Source organism: Gaeumannomyces tritici (genome assembly GCF_000145635.1).
Source record: "Gaeumannomyces tritici R3-111a-1 unplaced genomic scaffold supercont2.6, whole genome shotgun sequence".
Classification (NCBI taxonomy): Eukaryota; Fungi; Ascomycota; class Sordariomycetes; order Magnaporthales; family Magnaporthaceae; genus Gaeumannomyces; species Gaeumannomyces tritici.
This window is the reverse complement of record NW_008804550.1, coordinates 1533338-1554351: the sequence shown is the minus strand read 5'-3', so window position 1 is coordinate 1554351 and position 21014 is coordinate 1533338. Positions and strand designations below refer to the sequence as shown.

At 58.1% G+C, this 21014-nt stretch overlaps 7 protein-coding genes across 7 annotated transcripts; 2 read left to right on the top strand and 5 right to left on the bottom strand.

The window, feature by feature from the left end:
* Positions 1 to 107: 107 nt before the first annotated feature.
* GGTG_10901 (hypothetical protein) lies at positions 108 to 3586 on the bottom strand. Its single transcript, XM_009228779.1, has 2 exons — positions 1220 to 3586; positions 108 to 1138 (listed from the first exon to the last, which is right to left on the bottom strand). The coding sequence occupies exons 1-2, from the start codon at positions 3138 to 3140 to the stop codon at positions 402 to 404; spliced, it is 2658 nt and encodes an 885-aa protein (XP_009227043.1). The 5' UTR covers positions 3141 to 3586; the 3' UTR covers positions 108 to 401.
* Positions 3587 to 5898: 2312 nt separating this feature from the next.
* On the bottom strand, positions 5899 to 6869 carry GGTG_10900 (hypothetical protein). Its single transcript, XM_009228778.1, has 2 exons — positions 6573 to 6869; positions 5899 to 6492 (listed from the first exon to the last, which is right to left on the bottom strand). Exons 1-2 carry the CDS (start codon positions 6830 to 6832, stop codon positions 6126 to 6128), a joined length of 627 nt encoding a protein of 208 aa, XP_009227042.1. The 5' UTR covers positions 6833 to 6869; the 3' UTR covers positions 5899 to 6125.
* A 1488-nt stretch (positions 6870 to 8357) lies between these two features.
* GGTG_10899 (hypothetical protein) lies at positions 8358 to 8657 on the top strand (the record flags this gene model as incomplete). Its single annotated transcript, XM_009228777.1, has 1 exon — positions 8358 to 8657. The coding sequence occupies one exon, from the start codon at positions 8358 to 8360 to the stop codon at positions 8655 to 8657; it is 300 nt and encodes a 99-aa protein (XP_009227041.1).
* GGTG_10898 (hypothetical protein) lies at positions 8422 to 9559 on the bottom strand. The gene has a single exon (XM_009228776.1). The coding sequence runs from the start codon at positions 9456 to 9458 to the stop codon at positions 9084 to 9086; it is 375 nt and encodes a 124-aa protein (XP_009227040.1). The 5' UTR covers positions 9459 to 9559; the 3' UTR covers positions 8422 to 9083.
* An 826-nt stretch (positions 9560 to 10385) lies between these two features.
* Positions 10386 to 10884, bottom strand: GGTG_10897 (hypothetical protein; the record flags this gene model as incomplete). The annotated part of the gene is made up of 2 exons (XM_009228775.1): positions 10386 to 10531; positions 10803 to 10884. The coding sequence occupies 2 exons, from the start codon at positions 10882 to 10884 to the stop codon at positions 10386 to 10388; spliced, it is 228 nt and encodes a 75-aa protein (XP_009227039.1).
* GGTG_10896 (hypothetical protein) lies at positions 10779 to 17835 on the top strand. Its single transcript, XM_009228774.1, has 4 exons — positions 10779 to 11570; positions 11732 to 15602; positions 15663 to 15924; positions 16026 to 17835. The coding sequence occupies exons 1-4, from the start codon at positions 11226 to 11228 to the stop codon at positions 16162 to 16164; spliced, it is 4617 nt and encodes a 1538-aa protein (XP_009227038.1). The 5' UTR covers positions 10779 to 11225; the 3' UTR covers positions 16165 to 17835.
* Positions 17836 to 18326: 491 nt separating this feature from the next.
* GGTG_10895 (lactose permease) lies at positions 18327 to 20666 on the bottom strand. Its single transcript, XM_009228773.1, has 2 exons — positions 20274 to 20666; positions 18327 to 20200 (listed from the first exon to the last, which is right to left on the bottom strand). Exons 1-2 carry the CDS (start codon positions 20437 to 20439, stop codon positions 18774 to 18776), a joined length of 1593 nt encoding a protein of 530 aa, XP_009227037.1. The 5' UTR covers positions 20440 to 20666; the 3' UTR covers positions 18327 to 18773.
* Positions 20667 to 21014: the final 348 nt, after the last annotated feature.

Genomic DNA, 21014 nt, shown 5'->3' with positions numbered 1-21014 from the left:
CCCCCCCCCCCCCCCCCCCCTTCATGCGTGCCCGGCCAGAAGGGATGGTATGCTCTGGCCTCTCGGCCGTGTGACGAAGTCCGAGATGCATTTATGCTCACTCAAAGGCGAAGAGGGGGTTTATTTTGTTCGAACAAGGAAAAGAAAGGCTAATTTGACTAGGTATATAGCTACCGAGGTATAGACAAGTAAACAATAAAACATACAGGGGGTTGGGTGAGAAGATGGTACATATGAATATAAAAGGGAGGGGGCTTGATAATCTTGAGCGCGTTTCCTGAGTGCAGGCCGGCTGCCCTAGACAGGGAGCACGCAGCACAGCAACAAAAAGTGGTGAAAAAAGAAAACAGAAAAAAAAAAGGAATACAAGATGAGTGGTAATACAGCTAGACACACATGCTCTACACCTTTTCGCTGTAAAGCCTCCTCATCTCACGGATGGGTCCCCTCGGAGGGCCGCGGCCGCGGCCGTAACTGTCGGTGCCGGACCCGGAGGAAGGCGAGACCTTGCCACCGCCGCCTTGGTTCTTTGTCCCGCTACGCGAGACGCGCCAGGCGATGTAGAAGTCGAGCCAGGCGATCAGCTGGCCGACGTTGGAGACGCTCGCGATGGCGAAGCCGACGGCGATGGCGGCTTCGAAGGACACGATGACGGTGGTCAGACACAGCGAGACGGCGGCCAGGTCGGCGAAGCCGGTGAGGACGGCCGAGGTGCCGAGCGTCTGGAAGACCTGGTTCGACAGCGCGCGCAGCAGGATGAAGCGCGCCTCTGCCTTTGCCTGGTCGCCGCCGCCGCCGCCGCCCAGCGCACGCGTGATGCGCGCCTTGAGGTCCGGTAGCCGCGAGTCGGCGTAGTAGAGCGCCGTGGCCGGGATGCCCAGGATGACGGCGATCAGGCCGACGATGGAGTGCGTCGTGCGGAAGTGGCCGCCGGGCTTGTCGCCGGTGACGAGGGCGCCAAAGACCACGATGAGGACGAGCGAGGGCACCGTGACGAACAGCCACAGGATCCCGACCCAGCGCGGGGTTCGCCGCGGCAGCGCCTGCGGCAGCTGCGCCCGGGAGAGGATGCTGCGCGCGCCCTCGAGGCCCATGGCCAGGGGGAGCACCGCGACGAAAACGAGGACCGCGATAAGGACTGTACATTGTTTTTTTCTTCCGTCAGTGTCGAGGGCCAGAGGGGCCAGGAGGGTGAGGGAGCGGGGAGGGGATGTCTTACTATGGACGATCAGCAGGGCGGCAAAGGTGACAAGCTTGTTGCCATTGATCTTGATACCGTCGGCAGCCTCGGATATGGAGCCCACGAGCGCGTTGAGGAGGAGCTGGCCCTCAATCTCGAACCTGTTGCCGCTACTCACAAAGGAAATGGTGCCGTTGGGTATAATGTCGCGGATGGTGGCCGTGACGTTTGGCCCCAGCGTGGTGTTTATGTCCCCCGACTTATTCGGCAGGGTGCCGCTCTTTTTCAGGCCCGAGAGGATCAGGAAAAAGCCGCTGATACCTTCGCAGCGCAGCAGATCCACGATCGTCTGTAGCCCGCTCGAGACGGTCGCCGCGTTGATGATGGCCGACAGGTTCAGCGACGGGCCGAACCCGATCGTGACCCCCTGGCCGTTGTTGCCGCCGCCCCCACCCAGCTGGCGCGGCAGGACAACGTCGAGAGAACGGCTTGTCACCTTGCCGCCAGCCTGGTTGGAACTTTTGGTACTGACGACGTTGGGGAAGGCCTCGGCGACAAGCTGCGTCGCGACCAGGACACCCTGGCCTCCGAGGCCCTGGCCGAAGCCGCTCGAGGCGCCGCCCACTGTGTCGTTGAAGCCGATGGTGCCGTTGGGCACCGTGGTCGGGATGCGCGCCGTCCCGTTCATGAGAGACTTGATGCCACCCATGGCTTCGATCGAGTCGCTCGCACCTTGGAGAAACCCCCTGGCGAAACCCTGGGCTACGCTGCCCAGGTTGATACCTGGGAATATATTTCCCACCGCCGATAGATCCAGCCCCTTGCCGCCAGTTATACCAGACAGCCCGCCCGAAAGATCCACGCTCCGGGTGAGCGAGTTTGTCAGGCCAAAGGCGAAGGCGCCCGCCACATCACTGGCCTTGGATCCGGATGGCGGCGCTGCCACCTGTGTGTTGTTGCCCCCTAGCTTGAGCCCGGACGCGGCGCCAGAGCCGAGGCCATCGGCAAACTTGAGAGCGACGCTAGACAGCGCCTCGCCGCCAAGCAGCGACGTGATGTTGAAAGATTTCAGGGCGCCGCCGCCTCCGCCGCCACCCGTGACGTTGAGGGCCCCGATGATGGCAGCCGATGCGCCCTGGCCCAGGCTCTGGATGGTGGGGTTTAGCCCCGTGGCTTTATGGCCGTTGTCGGCGGCAATCTTGGCGGCGAGTTTGTTGATCGAGTCAGCAGACGACAGGTTGAGGCCCTGCGCTGCGCCGGCGCCGATACCGATACCCAAAAACATGCCGGCGCCGGCCAGGTTACTGGTGATACCGCTCACGGCATCCTTGAGCGGTGACAGGATGGCGTCAAGCGCCTTGTTGCCCAGGCCCGCGAGCAGGCCGCCGCCTGATGCTTCCGTTGATGTCGCGGGTGCATTCGCATCCCTTGTCGCATCAGGTTTTGTGGAACCCCCGAATAGTGGCGCTGTGATCCCCGGGATTCCTGGCAGGCCCGAAACGCTAGGGAAGAGCTGTTGGCGCTTGCTGAGTGACGGGGAGCCGGGAGTCGTCGGTGTGCCCCTGGTGCCGCCGCCCTCAAGGTTCTTCCTGACCAGTGCGAGGCTGTCCGAGGCTTCCATCAGGGAGGGCAATTCGAAGCGCTCGGCGAGATCTTTGGTCAGGCCGCGGGTGAAGTCGACAGCGGCACCAACACTGCGGCGGAGCTGACGATCACGCTCGATCGCATCGGCCGTCTCGGGCGATATGAAGGTCTCGATCGTCTCCCGCCAGGGGCCGAAATCGTTGACCACCCCGGTCCGGTCATCGCTGCCTACCCTTCTTGATATCTGACCCAACACATCGGTTTCCCCGCCGTTCCGCATCAGTATAACGATGGTGCCAAGAAGGAGAAAAAACGGCACCGCCATGAGGCTGCGGCCGAGCCTCGAGCTCGTCGAGCCCCTTGACTCGACTGCCATTTTGTAAAGCTAGATCCAGTTGAGAATGAATGAAAACCGAGTAAACGGTCAAAAATACAACAGCCCCAATGCTCAGTTGTCGTCCAAGTGTGCTTCCAATCCTGTGTTATTTTCCGATCTGCTGGCGCCTGCAACAGATGCTGGTCAGGTTGTTCAAGGGGATAAGAAAACGGCCACTGGCCCAGCCATAAGAAGCAGAGAAAGAAAAGATTAAGAAGTGAAAGGAGAAGTGATACCGCCAACTCGGTATCAAAAAAGAAGTTGTCTGGGTCAAATTGAATATTGACTTGGGCAGAGGAACTCCCAGCAGATTCCTGCTGCCATCGTGATTCCAGAAAGGCGGGTATATACCTGCCCAAGTATCAAGCTCCTTGACTGGAGGCGGACCGGGCACCCATGGCAGGCTACCCGCACTCGTTTCAATGCGAACAAGAACGCGCCTGTAGTGGAGGGGAAGCCATCACCTCCAAGATAATTTAACTGATACATCGACTCAACAGCCTCCGGCAAGCAAAAAACAATCAAATGTATAAACTTCAGGAAAATTATAAAAATTTAAAGAAAAATGCTATTTAAAACTATTGCTTATGTATTTGGTACTTGATATTTTGTGAATTTCTAAATTGGCTTTTCGCTGGGAAACTGCTTTGTAAATAACATGCTTCCTTTTGGTGTATCAATTAAATTGTCTCGGGGGTAGCCATGATCCAGGGGCGATTGAGCACCCAGCACCGCCGCGGATGTGGCCTGAACCATGAAACAAAACCCCCTGCCCGGTGATGACAGGGCCAGCGCGGGTGGCAGTTTTACCCATTCCCATCGGCCGGTGCGAGGTGCTCTCCACATTGCTTGCCACAGCGGCCCTTCCTGAGCCTGCCACTGGCGGGGGGCTGCGCTGTGCAGGGCAGGGGCCCGCCCGAGCAGGGCCCCACGGCGTGTGTCGAAGCGACCTCTTGTTGGTTCTATTAATACCCCGTCGATCGATATACACAGTAGGGGGGGCCTGGCGAGCACAGATCAGACTTCACGGCAGCAGCGCGATGGCGGGCGAGTCGAGCCGACACCAACAGACACCGTTTGTCTGAGAGCACAAATACGACCTGATATGGTGTGCTTTATTCCCGGAGGAGCCACAGGGGTCGTGCTTCGGACGGAAATGCGCCGTTCTCCAAGCAAGCGTCGGGATTCGCATATCAGATGAACCGCTCCGAGAAGAAATGGTGAAGCCGCGTGATCCAATAGGGCATCCAATAGGGCAATAGGGCCGTCGCGCGGGTGTCTGTGTCGGCAGCGTTCCCTCGAGCCCCTTTTGACACACCACCACACGTAGCGCAACGTTGCCCCCCTTCTTGCTTGTTCCTTGCCCTTTTTTTTTTCCTCCGTGCTTTGTTTTTTTCCTTTCCTTCTTTCCGCATCCATGCAGCAGATCCATCGACGCACTGCCGACGGGGAGTGGAGTACGTCAACCAAGGCCTGCGCGGGCCAATAAGCTCAACACGCCAACGGCCCTGAAGCATTCATGACAAGCCCACCCCAGCATCCCATCTTGGACGCTTTTGCCACCTGACTTTGGCGCTGGGCGAGTCGTGCCTTTTGTGGGCCCGCTTCTTCGTCGCGAAGCAGTGCCGCTAGCCGGGGGTTTTCTTGTCCGTCTTCTGGATGCGTGGCGGCTAGAAAAAGGGCCGAGGAGAAAATGACGGCGATGCTTGTGGTACATTATGGCAGATATGAGACAAGAGTTGACGCCATTTGATAACTTGAGAAGGCTCCCAAAACATTCATTGGTGGGTCCGCCTCCTAGCCCAGTGCTCTTAGATTCGAGCCTGGCCGAATCACGCCGTGATAGGCCGGTAGATGTTCCGGGTTGCTTATCCAATTATGACGCAAACAAGCCCCCGCCGACCAATCCGGGAGCTCCCTCCAGCCTCACTAGCCCTCCACAGGCTGGGGGCTGTGCGAGGTTGCGTCTTGTGTGTGGCCCAGCTGTCCATTAGCGCGGCTCTTTTGAAACAAGACGCGGACCCTCCACAACCCAAGGGATGCAGCCAGGCACCCAGGTACCTTAGGGCTACCACCGAGCCGATACCCGCGTGACGCGACAGGGGTCAATAAAACGCGACAACACGACAGGAAGGAATCGCCTCTGTTGGGATTATAAAGCGATAGCGGCACCGATGAAGGGGCTCTGCAGTTGCGCCGTTGCGACCTCTCAACGCTACAGTACCATATCCGCCCCCATTATTGGACCGTGTTTCGACATCTGTTGTTGCCCTGAGACCCCGAAACGACGCTTTGTAAAATATGGCATCTCAACCTCGAATTCCTTTCCGTTGCATCGACTCACCTAAATTTGTCCTTTTCATGCCCACCACAAACAAGATGGCAGTCTGACAGGTCCCAAGGATTGAGTAGAATTGCTAGCGCCGTAAGCTTTCCTGCCCTTATCTTCCTTCCTGTTATCATTCCTATTGTCATTCCTGGTTTTCCTCTGATTTCGTTATTGCGTCTTTTCCTACTGCCATTCCTATTTTCTTCTTGTTTTCATTCTTATCTTTTTTCCTCTTTTGCTTCCTACTTCCCTGGGACCTGTCCTGAAATCACTAGCAGCGTTTCTATTGTTTAGATGAGACTGCCATCGTTTTTATGGCGGGCGTGCTTCTGTAGCCTTGTCCATTCCCCATTATCTTTGCCAAGCGAGGAGCTGTTCGAATGTCCGGATTCCCCATTCGAATGTGGGTTGAAATCGTATTACTACCTCGCAAGTTACTTTTAAATGATCCTGCTAAAATGGGAAAGAAGAAGTACCACCGCTCAAAACTCCAGAAATATGTGCACCGCATCTGCTATCAGGTCGACGATATGTCCCCGCTTAAACTCCAAAGATCATCGCAATGTCAACGCCTCCCCCGACGTCCTCCAATCCCTGTAGCCCCCTTGTTTCCCCCAACTGCCGAGTGACCTTCGCTGCTAGGAGCCACACCCAGTCTACTCGCTGGCGCCCGTGGCCTCTCCAGAAGCCCTAGAGCGCCGCTTCATCTCCGGGCCGAGCGCTAGGTTCTTGAGGGAGGCGGCGCGGCCGCATTTCAAGCAGAACCGGGAGAGCCTCGACCTGCTGCGCTGGTGCCGGGAAAACTCCTCGGCCGCCAAGACCACGTTGCAGCGGAAACACGCCAGGTTCCCATACCTCCCCGAGGGTGTCATGACCAGCCGGCGCAGGACCTCGCCGGGCTTCTTTTGTCTGTCCTTATACTCGTACACCCCTGTAGGCCTGTGCTTTCTGAATTCCTGGGCGCGGAGGAGGAACTCGGTCTTGACGTTGTAGGTGCACCGTGCTGGGCCGATGTCGTAGTGGCTGTCGTGGCGGCGGCGGCGGTCTGTGTCAGATGAGCTCGACGTGAGGGAGCGGTCGGAATGAACCGAAGTGGTACTTACAGTCGCCTGCTCGTCATCGAAACATTCAGGACAGATTTATAGTCCAGATACGAGCAGATTTCCGTCTTCAGTTCCGCCGGCAGTTTCTCCAGCCGGGAGATGGTTGATTCCCTCGAGCCTTTGGGTTCTTGTGGCTCGTGCTTTACGGGAATCTGCACGACAGGAGCTTGTCGGCGGCTTTGCGCGACCATCCGCTCCCTGTCCATCAACCGCCTGGACATCCGCTGCATGGCGATACGGTGTCGCAGTGCGGATGCCATGAAGCGCAATTCCTCTCTTGCCTCGGGTGTGCTGTAACACTCCCCCATAAACCCACGAGATATATTGGGGTCGGTCATGTGGTGGAAGCGCGCCGCGTGAAGCCGAAAACGTGGTCAGAAGGAGAAAGGCTGTTACGTGGCTTGGAGGAAAGCTGGGACGCAGAAGGGAGGAAGGAGGTGATGATATTGCGGAGAAGCACGCGGTGAATTGTGAATGGCCTCGTTCATTCAGTATAAGATCTGGGGGCAATTCCGCCGATTTACCAACTGGAGCGCCCGGAATTTGTTCTACTAGGGGCCTGATGGTCAGATTAATGATGAATACTCAATAACCTGTAATTTGAGGCTATCTCCGCTTCTGACGTCGCCAATATGTCTTATGCGCCTATTTCCTGTCTTGTTGTCCTGTCATGTTTCCTTATTATATTTCCTGTTTTATTTCCTCTCCAGTGTCCTGTCCTCTTTCCTGCCCTATTTACTCACTTGTTTTTATTCCTGTTTCCTGTTCTGGTTCCTGTTGGTATTTTCCTTTTACCTTATGAACCAGTGCAAACCCCTGCTTGAGCAACTTGCCCAGCTTAGGAGACTAGCTTCACGTCTCTATGAAGCTCTGTGCCCGACTGGGGTGTGGATTATGGCTCTTATCGCGCAGGTAGCTTTCGAGCTCCCTAAGTGCAAGCGCTTGGCGCCTAGGGTTAGGCGGACAGAGCACCTTGAAGGGTATTCCCACGGGATAAATGCATCCTTCTCCAACGGCGACATAACATGGAATCATATACACTATACGGATTATAAGTGATGTTGAGGAGGAATGGGGGTGTTGTCAGTGCATATCTAGAATCGTCGCAATGCGCGATCCCGGTTTTGAGGACGATCGCAAAGGAAATGCAGGGGTTGTCCCTTCATCTTCTGAAGATCGTGGTCACCGCATAGCCAAGGCAAGATATAACAAAATCACGATGCGCAACGGTCCGAAGCGGCCCTCGCACGCAAAAGGCCTCCGAGCGGAATGAGGTGACACACCATCTCCTCCGGCCGAAAGGTCCCCTCGAAAAGTCCCGTGCGGTCCAGGACCCCTGTAGCCGGCCCGGCGCCCAGGCTCGGACGTTTGAGGAAGGTGGACACTTTTCTACCTGCGTCACTGCATTGCGCGCTGGCCCATCGCCCTTCGCTTGATGATAAGCGTGATTCAGAAACTGGAGAGGACAAGACGGGGTGATGGGCTGGAGATTGATGGGTGCGAGAAGAGGCCTCGCATCCGATCCATCCTTTGGCTTGACCTGGCACAGTGAGTTACCGAGGTACTAATAGGGTTGGTGGTTCGTCGGCGCATCAAAGACGGAGCCAACCGACGATAAGCTCAGCCGCGTCGCATTTCCGACGAGCAAAATCCTGAGCACAGACGTCGAGGCTGGGGCTCCTGCTTCGTCACCTCGGGGCTATACTTGGCACGTGCTAGTGACGTGCAGCGCAGCCATGTTGAGGCTTCCATGTCCTCGCCCAGACAGGGGACTTTAGCCTGAACATGGCCAGCGACGCCCGACGCACACCAACTCCAGATGCCGTGACTCAGATCGGGCGCCAAATGCCTCAGGCCGCCTCAGGCAGGACGCAGGCCGCCGTGGCGTGCATTGGCTCCGACCAAGAGTTGGAAGCAGGCCCTGCTGTTGCTTTGTACATGTGGTGGAGTCCCCAGACCCGCCCACGGCCACGCCCCACCCGCACGGCCTGGGTCCTTGGGCCAAGGGTCGACGCGGTTCGAGTCGGCACTGCAGCTGCACCTTGGGCTGGGTCTGGCCCGAGGGTGGAAAAACGAAGAACCTGACAGCCACGACAGGCCTGTCATTGGTGCTCACGAGACGCAGCAGAGAAAATTTTTGATATTGCGCAGCGACAGCGAACAGGAAAGGAGGGGGGGATGGAGGGGCAACTAGACGGAATATTGAGCAACAACACAACGCTGCAGCTGCAATGCCAACCGTGTCGAATAGGAGATGGGAAGAACGGGAGAAGAGAAGGGAAAAGAAATCCGAGAGAAGAAAAAGATATTTGCGGCGGCCATTGTCGGGCCTAGCAAAAGCAACAATCGCGAGGGAGTGAGTGTCGACCCCTCCAACAAACCCCCCCGATCGATGGCGACACTAGTGGTGATGTGCAGGCGGGCAGACACGAGACAGACCGTTTCCCCCCTACCTTGCTCGATTACTTTGCTTCTTATTGTTGCCCGCTACTCTTCTAGAGTTCCCAGCCCCTACTCGTTGACGTCGGATCTGGATCTCATGATCCGTGGAACCTTGGGCGACAGACACCAGCGGTTGCTGGCATGCTGTGCAAAGAAGGATGGGTATCTGGATGCATGGTGTGTGGTGCGGCTACCCAGCTGCTGCTCGTGGTTGTCGCCCAAATCTGCCGGAGATGCTCCGTGATAGGAGCAACCATGGCCCGCAGCCTGCCCGAGGCTACCGACCTCCCGAGGCAGCTCCCGCACTCCCAGCCTGCCCCAGCTCGCCCGGGCTGATTTTGGGCAAAGCAACTGGTATTTGCTGACGGAAAAGGAGGCCATGCAACTCCATAATTTTTGAAACATGGGCGGGCTGCCTTCCATTCGGAGTCTCACCTGCGGCATTTGGGAGGGAGAAGAGAAAATATGCTCCCTCGGCGATGCGCTCACGGCAGGCGCACTGGGCTGGACCCCTCGTTTCCGAGCCCATCCACCTCCCGTGGTGGGGAGGAAGAGTGGGAGGGTGGGTGTGTGTGCGAGTGTGTGTGTGATCGGGGGCGGTGAGCATCCATGCGCCGTGATATGACGACGTGGGGAGCAGGCAAGCGGGTCCACTACGCAGAGCGAGGCGCCTCTCGACATCAACATGCACTCTTTCGCGCTACACGGGCAGCCAGGCACCCAGGCATTGGTTGCGCCAGAGGGCAGGCTCCCGTCCCGTTTTGACCAGGGCAGACGATCCCCCCGGCCACCAACCACCGTCTCTTTGGGAAAAATCTGGCGTACATTCCCTGCGGCTTTGTGTGGCAAATGTACATCAAGGGTGCCGTCGCCGACGCCGCGCCCATTTATCTAACGGCCCAGGCAGGCGAACGACGGAAAAGGGGCAGGTGTGTCTCTGTATCTCGGGCATCCCCAGGCCAAACATCCCGTACATGGCGACGGAGGCTCCTGGCGCTTCCATGGAGTTCGCTGCAAGCCTCGATCGTGTCGGGGATGTCACTTGTGGAGAAGGCAAAAGGAGAAGGGGAATGGAGAAAAGGAAGGAAATTGAACATTGGCACAAAATCACAATTTTATGTCAGGGGTGGCCTGGAGTGCAAAACTGCGTGGTCATGAAAACCAAAGAAAATATTTTTTCGCGCCCAAAATGGAGATAGGAAGGTGTGTGCAATGTTGAATTTGCACGCCCCATTGCCCATTGCACATTGCCCGGACACATCCCTTTAGAGCCATTGCCAGGACGCTGTTCCCTCTCCGCGAGGAAAGACGGCCTCCATCTCAGGGACAGTAGCCATAACAGACCATCGTTGGCGCCATCCCCGGTCCGGTTCAGCCTTCGCAGTTGATACACTGGGCATCCACTTTGCGAGGGACTAAGATTCGGCTGGCCTCCAAAGCGGAAACCTGCGGGCTGGCCAGGTTTTGCGACAGTGCGCGAATCGGCGACTGTGTGCGTGCTAGGTGCAGGATGTGCCCTGCGCTTGGTTAGCTGCTGCAGTCGCTCCTGTGTTGTGTGCGCTCTCGTCGCTTTTGCTGCTGCTTGCCTTCTCCATTAATCCCGTCAAATCGTGGGCTGCGACTGGATTTGGACCTCGCAGGCAGACCCAGCAGCAGCTCTCCAACTCGTCCCCTCAGCTCAGATTGCACAGGAATCGACCCACTGCTTTGCGTGCACCCTGGCTGGGCTGCGTTAGCGACGGAGCAGAGCATTTGGGGAAGGCACACACACCAAGGCGACGCACATACCACCACCACCGCAGTTGACCTTTCCCAGCAAGCAAAGCTGCCACCACGGGCAGGCACCACTGAGCAGCACAGGCCAGCCCATTCATCAATCGCATCACTGCATTGCACAGGGCTGCCTCTGTGACAAACCACACCACACCAAACCCTCCCCGAGCTTACCTGCGCTTGTCAAACCCAAATCGACGCCCCGACAGAGCTGCCTGCGTTGCTCTCGAGCAGCCAGCGCTTGCCTCTGCCCAGCCCAGCCTTCCCTTCCTGCGTGATTTTCGCGCCCGAGCCAGTTGAGACGCCGACCAAAATAACAGCCTCGCCCACCACCGTCGGCCTGGAGGGAGTCGCGCCGCCCATCCAAATCCCGGCCCCCCTGCGTCGGGCATTGGTCGCCTGTGAGCACCCCGAACTACCACCTTGCTCGCCGCGATCATGTCCAGCGAAGACGCCGACCACGTCCCGTCGGCCGACACAATCGCCGTCGTCGCCCCGGCCGCTGCGAAGCCCACCGGCCTCCACTCGCCGCCCGACAGCAACAATGCCATGAAGCTCGACGGCAGCGACTCGGAGCTCAGCGACCTCGATGACACCCTTGCCGACCTCCAGCCAGACGATGCACCTATCCCCCCACCCCATGCGCCCGAGGCTGATGCCCCGGCTGAGCCTCAGCCCAACCCTGAAGACGATGACATCGGCCCAGTCCTCCCGGCCGAATGGTCCGGCACCGTTCCTGTCTTCCGTCCGACCATGGTACAGTTCCGGGACTTTAAGCGCTTTGTATGTAGTGCCAACCTTCGGCCCGGAAATCAGTCGTTAGAGCCTAGCCTGAAGTGAAAACCCAGACGTGGCACTTCTCACCTTCGCTCACACATTGAGCTGCACTGAGCCTCGGCGCTCCGATAAAGCACATGCTAACTACCCTGTCGCTATGCTCGCAGATGGCAGAAGTCGATTCCTATGGCATGAAGTCTGGAATTATCAAGATCATCCCCCCTCAGGAGTGGAAAGATTCGCTGCCCCCGATTGATGATCTTGTTAAGACTATTCGAGTGCGAGAACCCATCAAACAAGACATCATGGGATCCAATGGGACCTACCGTCAAGTCAACATTCTGCACCAGCGTTCCTACAACCTTCCCCAATGGAGACAGCTCTGTGACCAGAGTGAGCACCAGCCTCCTGCGCGCAGGGGTGAGCGTCGTGCAAACGCCGATAAGCCCAAGCCCAAGCCCAAGCCCAAGACTAAGTCCGCGACGGCGGCGACGACGACGACGTCGACGTCTTCCGCGCAGCCTACCCGCGGCCGCAGGGCCGGCCGCCGGGGTCGCGGTCGAGGGAGGAGCGTTGCTAGCTCCAGGAACGAGTCCACCGCCGAGCCGGAGCCGCGGCCAATGACGCCCGAGTCCCCCAATGCCGAGGAGGACTCAGTTGCCGATACCATCGAGACCGAGCCGGGAATTAAGATTGAGGAGGATGAGGACGATGAGGTCTTGTCCAATGTGCCTCGCCGCATGGGAGGCGTCAGACAGGCCAAGCCCCAGATCCAATCCACTTCGGCCCGTCGCAAGTACGTCAGGCGCGAGGGCTCGGCCGTCATTGACGAGGCCGCATTCAAAGACTGGGACTACCACATGGACATTTCGGACTACACGCCGGAGCGTTGCGAGGAACTGGAGCGCACGTATTGGAAGACTCTCACCTTTGCGCAGCCGCTCTACGGTGCTGATCTGCCTGGTACACTGTTCCACGAATCGACCGATCTTTGGAACCTCAACAAGCTGCCGAACCTGCTGGATATCCTTGGGACAAAGGTTCCTGGAGTCAACACTGCCTACCTCTACTTGGGCATGTGGAAGGCCACGTTCGCCTGGCACCTGGAGGACGTTGACCTCTACAGCATCAACTACCTCCACTTCGGCGCCCCGAAGCAGTGGTACAGCATCTCCCAAGGCGATGCGCGCCGGTTCGAGGCGGCGATGAGGAGCATCTGGCCTACCGATGCCAAGGCCTGCGACCAATTTCTGCGCCACAAGGCCTTCTTGATCTCCCCTGCTCACCTGCAGCAGCACTACAACATCAAGGTGAACAAGTGCGTCTCCTACCCTGGCGAGTTCGTGGTCACGTATCCATACGGGTACCACTCGGGCTACAATCTCGGCTACAACTGCGCAGAGGCTGTCAATTTTGCCTTGGACACCTGGCTTCCAATGGGAAAGATCGCCAAGAAGTGCGAATGCGCGCAGGCCCAGGACAGCGTCTGGGTTGACGTGTACGAGATTGAGCGGAAGCTCCGCGGAGAGAGCACCGAGTACGAGGAGACGGAGGACGAGTATGACGATGACGACGAAGATGAAGACAACGATGTGGCCATGGCCGGCCTGCCCACTCCTCCTTCGGGTATTGTTGTACGGGTCAGGGCCCCGGGCCGCAAAAGGAAGCGAACCGGTGATGACATCGAGGGCCGGCCCAAGGTCAAGAAGATTCGGCTCCGCATCAAGTCGCATGTGGAACCCCCGTGCTGTCTGTGCCCGAACAACATCCCGGGCTCCGAGATTCTGCCGACGGACGATGGACGCAAAGCCCACCGTCTTTGTGCGCTTTATCTTCCCGAACCGTACATCGAGACTGTGGATGGCCAGGACACGGTGGCCAACGTGGCCAACATCAGCAAGGCGCGCCTGGAACTCAAGTGCTTGTACTGCCGCTCCAAGAGGGGCGCGTGCTTCCAGTGCTCTCAGAAGAAGTGCCCGAGGTCGTACCACGGCACGTGCGCCGCGGCAGCCGGCGTCTTTGTCGAGGAGGCTGAGGTGCCCATTTTTGGTGAGGATGGTACTGAATACAAGGAGCAGGCCTTCGAGTTCAGCTGTCGATTTCACCGCGTCAAGCGAGACAAGAAGCTGGACGGATACGCGCTCGAGAGCAACGCGCGCGTCCGAGAGAGCGCGGCGGCCCTTGAGAAGGGCGCGATATGCCAAGTTCAATACTACCGTGGGGATATTTTCGCCGGAGTAGTGGTCGAAAACAGACACGACGAAGAGACACTACTTCTGGACATCGTTCCACACGGGTACGACAACTCGACTCACGGCAATAGAAAGAGCAGAGGACTAACTCAGGATAGCGACCGAGTCGAGGTGGGGTGGAAGTGGCTGTTGCTGCCCGACCCGTCCGAGTTCAGGCTGCCCAAGGCATCGCGCAATGCCCTGCCGATGCCGACGTCCACAAAAGCCAAGGCCGAGATCCACGCCACGCGCCGCATGGGCGAGGAGCGTCCGCGCGCCGATGACGTCTTCATCGACGGCTTCAAGTGGGCCGAGTTCCACACGTGCGAGAAGGACGTGTGCAAGAACCCCGAGCAGGTTGCGGTTGACTTGGGCAAGGAGATGCATGTCTGGCACTACTTGGGCATGGCTTCGACAGACCTGCGCGCCCAGTACACTGAGGACCCGGTGTTGCCTCGGCACAACCCCAAAAGCAACTTCCTCGATACGATCCCTCGGCCCCCTCCCGCGCGGCGTCCGTCTGTCCCGTCGTCATCGGCTGAGCCGCGTAGGTCATATACCCCGATCCCGCTGCCCAAACTACCGCCCGGCGCTCTCAAGACGGAGAAGCCGTATGTGTACAAGCCGCGCAAGTCGGCCTATGATACCTCTTCCTTTGCCCCTCAGTCGTTTGTACCCAAGGGGGCTATGCCTCCTCCCACTCTTCCTGCTTCCCAGCCTTCCGCTATCCCGACAGCCGATTCACGGTTCAAAACCTCATCTGCACCCGCCCCCAGCCCTGCCCCGGTCGCCGCCGTCACGCCCTCGCCCATCACGCCCATCGCCACCCCTTCGTCTTCCCAGAAGCCCTCACTCTCACTCCTCACCTCTTCATCTTCAGCTTCTGCAATCTCACCTCCCAGCCAAACTCCACCGACGGCTCGCCCGGCTGTTGGAGCCCCCCTTGGCCCGCCCCCTCCAAGGACATGGAGCAAGCCAAGTGCCGGCGTCATCCAGAGACGGAATTCTCTGCCTGCGTCCTCTCACAGCAGTGTTGCAAAGACTATCGGAGTGAACAGTCAGCCCGCTCCCCGGCAGTCCAAAGTGCCACTTCCCCCGTACGTGCAGCAGCAACAGCAAAAGATGCAACTTCAGCAACAGTTGCCGCAACAAACGTCGCAGAAGCAGACATCACAGCAAGCCTCGCAAGCCCCAGGCGTCTCCCACAAGTACCCCTACTTCCAGGTCCAGAATAACAGGGATTCGTCCAAGTACCGCACCCCTTACGCCACCTGGGGCGGTTTTACGAATGGCTACGAAGGCAGCCTGCGGTCGCAGCTGATGATGTCGACCTCCAAGGCGCGAGCTAGCGTCCATCGACGCGGTAACAGTTTCACGCTTGGGGGTGGCCTCATGGGGTTGAGCAAGCCCGCGCGTCACCTGAACTACAGCGACGGCGGCGTCGAGGACGAGCTCTCTCCTAACACCACGTTTAGGTTCCCGAATCCCCAGCCTGATTCGGTGCTGCAGTCGCCCTCGTCGTTGTCTCTTGATCTCTCAGCAACGTCCCCCATGCTGCCGGAGGCATCACCGCCGCCGCCCTCGTACTTCCCCGAGTCATCCCTTGGCCTGATGGACCCGTGGGAGGCCGTGTCTCCCACGACAGCACCCATGCACATGCGACCCCAGTTCAGCCCTGTGTGGCAGCCCTTCATCGGCCCTCTGGGCCCGCTGGAGTCGATGAACATGTTTGGCCCCTTGCCTCTGGGCTCCATTGGCCCGATGGGCCCGCTTGGCGCCATTGGCCCGATGGGTCCCGCATCGCAAGGTAAGGGCACCTCAGGCGTCGCGGCGGCCAGTTCGGCTTGTTCTGACCAGTCTCGAATAGTCGGACCGTTTGGCGGCCCGGCCGATGTTGTATTCACGACACCAGGTCTCACGATGAACCCGACGACGCCTCCCCCGATGAGCCCTCTGACGCACCACGTGCCGTCGACGCCCCCCGCATCCCGCGGTTCCATATCCCACCACATGCCCGGGACGCCCTCGGTGCCTGGCTCGCCGGCGTCAAACGCTACATCGCATCACCAGTCCCCAGAGGAGCAGCTTAAGCAGCAACTTCGTAGGATTTCAGATCCGCCGCAGTCACCGTATGGCTATCCCCATCTTCAAGACTGGCGTTTGAGTGTTGTGAAAGGGAGGCGAGGATATTGAGAAGAGAGGCTTACCCAATAATCCTCCACATGCGCAGGTATCGGTTCAAGTGCTTGAGCCAACCGAGGTCGCGACATAGAAGTCGCAGCTCTCTCAGCGGTTTCAGTCAGCTCCAGGGTCAGATTCTGAACCTGTACCCATCGGTGCCAAACACCAATGTTCCCAGCAACACCTGAGACCGACCTTGCAGTCGTCAAGCCCAGCACCCACGCACACTTCCGGGACTGCTAGGCTGGGCAACGAGGCAGTTGACCTCACGACATGGACGGCCACACTCAGGCAGTTCCTGCCATGGCGGCCTCGACCCCGAGGCTCCCAACAAGCCATGTCGCGCAGTAGTTGAGAGTTTAGTCACGATCAAGACTTGAGGCTTCGACAGAACAGACGAAACGAGTGATGACGAACGTTTTAAAGCGGATTGGAATGCCCAAAAGGAATGAGAAAGACCCGAAAGGGAATAGGAAAAGGAATGGGAAAGACGCCGCCATTTTCCCAACCCGCAACTTTTAAAGCGTCACGCCCGTTAACAGCCTGATTTTCTGCAAAAAAAAAAAGCCACGCGAAACAAGACTTGCCCACGAGGCTAACGACGTTTTATGTCTTTTCTTTTTACCAGAGGGGACGAGGAGCAGGAGGAGTTGGTGGACGGGTGAAGAGGATGTTCCGCCATGCTCTTTTTTGCAGCGATGGTGGGCAGGGGAGAGGAGACGCGGGCCTCGATGGCTTGCGAGGCACGGTGGAGGAGCCGCATTTCTCGTTTATTATTTCCAAATTCTCTTCTCACATGTTCAACACTTTTGTACTCGGGGCTTCGGCTTTAGATATATATGGCATTCTTGCCATACTGATGGATGGAGGGATGAACAGCACACGGGAGAAGGATCGTCGGGCGCCACTCTTGCATTTTGCGAGACAGGTCCCGCGTTCTTTTTTGTCCTTCTTTCTCTCGTTGGGTTGCATGGTCTCCAACCTCGGCCACATTTCCCCTATTTTCCCCCCCTCTTCCCACTCTGCTCCATGTTTCCCCTTTTATTTTTATTTTTTATCTTCGTCTGATTTCTGTTCAGGGGTAAATGCAGTCCCTTCTCTTCGGACCGAGTCAGGCTTCGCGGAGCACACGAACAAAGAAGCCAAGGGCTAAATTGCTCGCAGCATTGTGGCCCCTCGTCACCCGTTGAAGCCCGGCCGACATACGTCTGCATCTGGCAATGAGCGTATCGGCGAGACGGTAGTCGCTCACGCCAACGAGTAGGGATTTGAGGAGGTGGAATGGACTCCAAGGTGGCGCATCGGGCTACACAAAAGCAACCGGAGACAAACAAAAAACTACAACACACTTTTTTTCCCCCAAAATAACCATGGATCGGCGCGCTCGGAGCTGGGCTTTGTTTTCTTATTCCTGTTCTTATTCTTTCAAGCCTCCTAGTTGACGGCTAAACGATGGAGGAGGTGAAGGACTGGCGAAGGGAGATACCGAGAGCCGGATAGATCTAGAAGAGCAGGCAAAACCGGTTGAGGATAAGATCGGTGCTGGTGCGGTGTTTTGGGGGCTGGTGTTGAGCCTTGCTTGTGGGGTTTGTCCTTGTCTTCCCTTCTCCTCCCCCCTCTGCACCCCAAGTCTCACCTGAGCCCGGGTGTTACCTCTCCCTCGCTGCCTTCCTCCAACGCACCCTTGTTTTACTTCATCTCTTGACTGGCATTTTCTCTTCGGCTTCCGAACCCGCGCGGGCAAGTGGAAGCAGAGTGCCCAGCGGGTTCCTTCTTTTGATCATTTTATATACCCCCATCTGTTCTTTTTTTTTTGTTATTCCGACGGATGACATGGAGAGAGCGAGCCCCTTTTGCGGTCTCTCTTGATCCCCGTCGATGCTAAATGCCAGTATTGAACCACCCAAGGGTTTCTCTTTCATTCATGCGAGGTTGTGAGTCGCGACAAGTCGTGATTGCCAAAAAGAAGAGCAAGGGCCCAGAAGGGCTATAGAAAACTTACAACGCCAAAGATTTCTGCTGCCGATTTGCTCTTGGTGGGCACGGCTGTCGCCGTGCATGATGGCTTAACAGGCAGTTGCTTACTATTGCACCTGCGCCCGCCAACCACAACAAAAAGAATAGGAATAAAGCAGAAATAACAGTAGGAAGCCAATAAAAATAACAACAGGAATAGGGAATGTAAGGCCGACCACCAGCCCGCCCCCTTCTCGCAGGTGCTTTGTAGGCACATCGCATGAAGGCTATCACCCAACTGTCAAGTGTCAAGGCAACATGCTACTTTTGCTGCTGCGACGATACCTGGATAACCCAGGGAGGAATCAGGCCTTTGGCGGCCGATGCTCCAACGGAGGCTCAGGAAGTTGACTGTTGGTCATTTGTGGTAGGTAGCAGATGGACCCAGGAGGTAGGGGTCTGCTACTCTTGTGCTCGTGTCAACCGGGTCTGGTCATATCCAGGATAGTATCCCATAAAAAGACTACCCGCACGCACGGATGGCGGAATTATCCCGGGGAAGTGGTAAAGATGATGCATTAGGTAATTTATTGGCCCGAGGCTTGGGGCTTGCGGCTGTCACCGGGAGATATTCTACCAGGTACCAGGGGGCAAGGGTCTGGCCTCCCCGAGCTGACCCACTGCGCCCCAGAGCCCAGATTCATGGGAAGCCTGCGTTTTTTTTGTGTCGATAATCATGGATGTGTTCCTCCGCACCGCCAGGATCCTCGTAAAGCTTTTCTTCTTCTTTTTTTTTCTTCCTTTCTCTCCCATTATACAGACCGCAACACAGCGCACGGCATCACTTTGCAGACTCGACATGCTTTGACTGCATCGGCTTCTCCTGGCCGTCCCCGTAGGCCGGTCCGCCGGCGGCCTCCTCGGCCTTGAGGCTCATGGCGGTCGGGGTCGCGGGGCCCTCGAAGACCTCGCGGATCTCCTCGAGCGTGCGGCCCTTGGTCTCGGGGAAGAGGAAGTAGACGAGCAGCAGCAGCACGAGCAGCAGGCAGCAAAAGACGATGTAGTACTTCCACTGGATGGCGCCCATGGCGATGGGGTTGACCTGGTTGCCGACGATGAGGCCGGTGAAGGACGTGATGAGGGTGAGGGAGAGGCCGCGGCTGCGGAGCGTGTAGGGGTAGATCTCGACGGGGTAGGCCTGCAGCAGCGGGGTCCAGGCGATGTCGTAGAAGAAGTAGAAGATGAAGATGAAGGCGAGCACGGCGCGGCCCATGCGCGCGTCCTCGGTCGCCACGAAGCCCGAGGTCAGCCCTGTCCAGCAGATGTAGCTGACGAGCATGCCGGCCGTCGAGATGAGGAAGAGGGTGCGGCGGCCGAGGCGGTCCACCATCATGGCGCCGGCGAAGGTGGCCATGAGCCAGTTGAAGATCTGGAGCATGCCGTTGATGAGCGTCTGGTCCTTGGGGTCCCGGATGCCGATGGTGTTGAGCACCAGGGTCAGGTAGTAGGACACGACCCCGACGCCGTTCCACTGGCTGAAGAAGCCGACGATGACGGCGATGAGCGTGCGCTTGCGGTTCGCGGCGCCGCGCACCAGGTCGAGCCACGAGTTGGCCGAGTACGACTCGTTCTCGGCCGCGATGGCGCGCTCGATCTCGCTCATCTCAAAGGCCACCAGGGGCGAGTCGACGTCGCCGCCGGCGTGGTACCGGATCAGGTCCCGGCGGGCCTCGTCGGAGCGGCCGCGGGACACGAGGTAGCGCGGCGACTCGGGCACGAACCAGAGCGTGGCCAGCTGGAGGACGGGGATGGCGCCCTGGACGATGGACGGGATCCTCCAGCTCCAGGTCGAGTCGATCTTGAAGGTGCCAAAGGTCAGCCAGGCGGCGAAGATGGCGCCAAAGTAGAAGAAGGTGTTGTAGAGCGACGTCAGCTTGCCGCGCTGCGTCGGGTAGGCCAGCTCGGCGATCAGCACGGGGCTGGGCTGGGAGATGAAGGACGTGAAGAAGCCCAGGAAGGCGCGCGCGACGACAAAGGACGCCAGGTTGGGCGACAGGCCCTGCAGGATGGCGAAGACGATGCAGCCCACGAGCCCGATGGCCATGGGGATCTTGCGTCCGTACCGGTCCGCGACGGGCGTGACGGCGAACAGGGCGATGACCTTGCCGAGGGGGTAGACGGCGTTAATGAGGCCGAGGACGGCGCCCGCCGGGTTGTTGAAGTCGCGCTTGAACCAGGTGAGGATCTGGAGGCCGTTCATCATGGAGCCTGGAAGATGGCAACATGGTCAGTAACACAGCTACCTGGCTTTGTGGAGAAGACGGAGAAGAGACATTCTTACCATCATATCCAACAGTGGCGGAGGAAAGCAACGGAATCATCAGCAGGAGGTTGAGCTTGATGATATGCGCCGTCTGATACCACGACTTCCCATCCCTGGGGAGCACGGCCGCGAACTCGGCGCCCGCAGCATGCTCACTCTCTTTCTTCTTGTCGGAGACGCCCATTTTGACGGTGGGATTCGATGCCTTCTCTTTCCTCTGCTGGGGAGCTGCAAAGGGCAGTTGCAGCGCAGGGCAGGGAAGGGCAGGGAAGGGCTGGGAAACGAGCAAACGATCCCAGGGCCTAGGTCAAGATGGAGGACAACGAGTTCCTGCGGGGAACAAGGGTTGGACAGACGGCCATTCCGCCTCTTAAGTAGGCCATGCAGGCCACCACCCGCACCCCCGATCCATGATTTTTAGTCAGGGGCTTGGTGAGGAGCAAAAATATTGCAACGGGGCAATGCAGGCATTCCTAAGCGGGTCGGAGGAGAATCTCTGGGGACCCCGTGGAGAAGATCCACCGGCTGACCTTGCTTGGTGCTGTTCTGCGCCGCGTCGGGGAGATTCTCGGGGACGTACGAGACGCTCCCCGACGAGTGCGGGTCGCCGTCTCCACCAGCGGCCTGGCCGTTGGTGCTGGGTTGGGGGTAAAAAATACGGTAACCTGCTTGCTGACCGTCAGTCGCTTGCGTAGAAATAGGAATGAAACGAGGAACGGAAATGGGAATAGAACGAGGAATAGAAATAAGATCTTGAAA

Coding starts and splice junctions, on each gene's coding strand:
- GGTG_10900 (XM_009228778.1), bottom strand. CDS start 6,832: ATGGCATCCGCACTGCGACACCGTATCGCCATGCAGCGGATGTCCAGG. Junction 6,493..6,572: donor TCGATGACGAGCAGGCGACT/GTAAGTACCACT, acceptor CCGCCACGACAG/CCACTACGACATCGGCCCAG.
- GGTG_10898 (XM_009228776.1), bottom strand. CDS start 9,458: ATGCCGCAGGTGAGACTCCGAATGGAAGGCAGCCCGCCCATGTTTCAA.
- GGTG_10901 (XM_009228779.1), bottom strand. CDS start 3,140: ATGGCAGTCGAGTCAAGGGGCTCGACGAGCTCGAGGCTCGGCCGCAGC. Junction 1,139..1,219: donor CGCCCTGCTGATCGTCCATA/GTAAGACATCCC, acceptor AACAATGTACAG/TCCTTATCGCGGTCCTCGTT.
- GGTG_10896 (XM_009228774.1), top strand. CDS start 11,226: ATGTCCAGCGAAGACGCCGACCACGTCCCGTCGGCCGACACAATCGCC. Junction 11,571..11,731: donor TCCGGGACTTTAAGCGCTTT/GTATGTAGTGCC, acceptor CTATGCTCGCAG/ATGGCAGAAGTCGATTCCTA. Junction 15,603..15,662: donor GATGGGTCCCGCATCGCAAG/GTAAGGGCACCT, acceptor AGTCTCGAATAG/TCGGACCGTTTGGCGGCCCG.
- GGTG_10895 (XM_009228773.1), bottom strand. CDS start 20,439: ATGGGCGTCTCCGACAAGAAGAAAGAGAGTGAGCATGCTGCGGGCGCC. Junction 20,201..20,273: donor CGCCACTGTTGGATATGATG/GTAAGAATGTCT, acceptor GCCATCTTCCAG/GCTCCATGATGAACGGCCTC.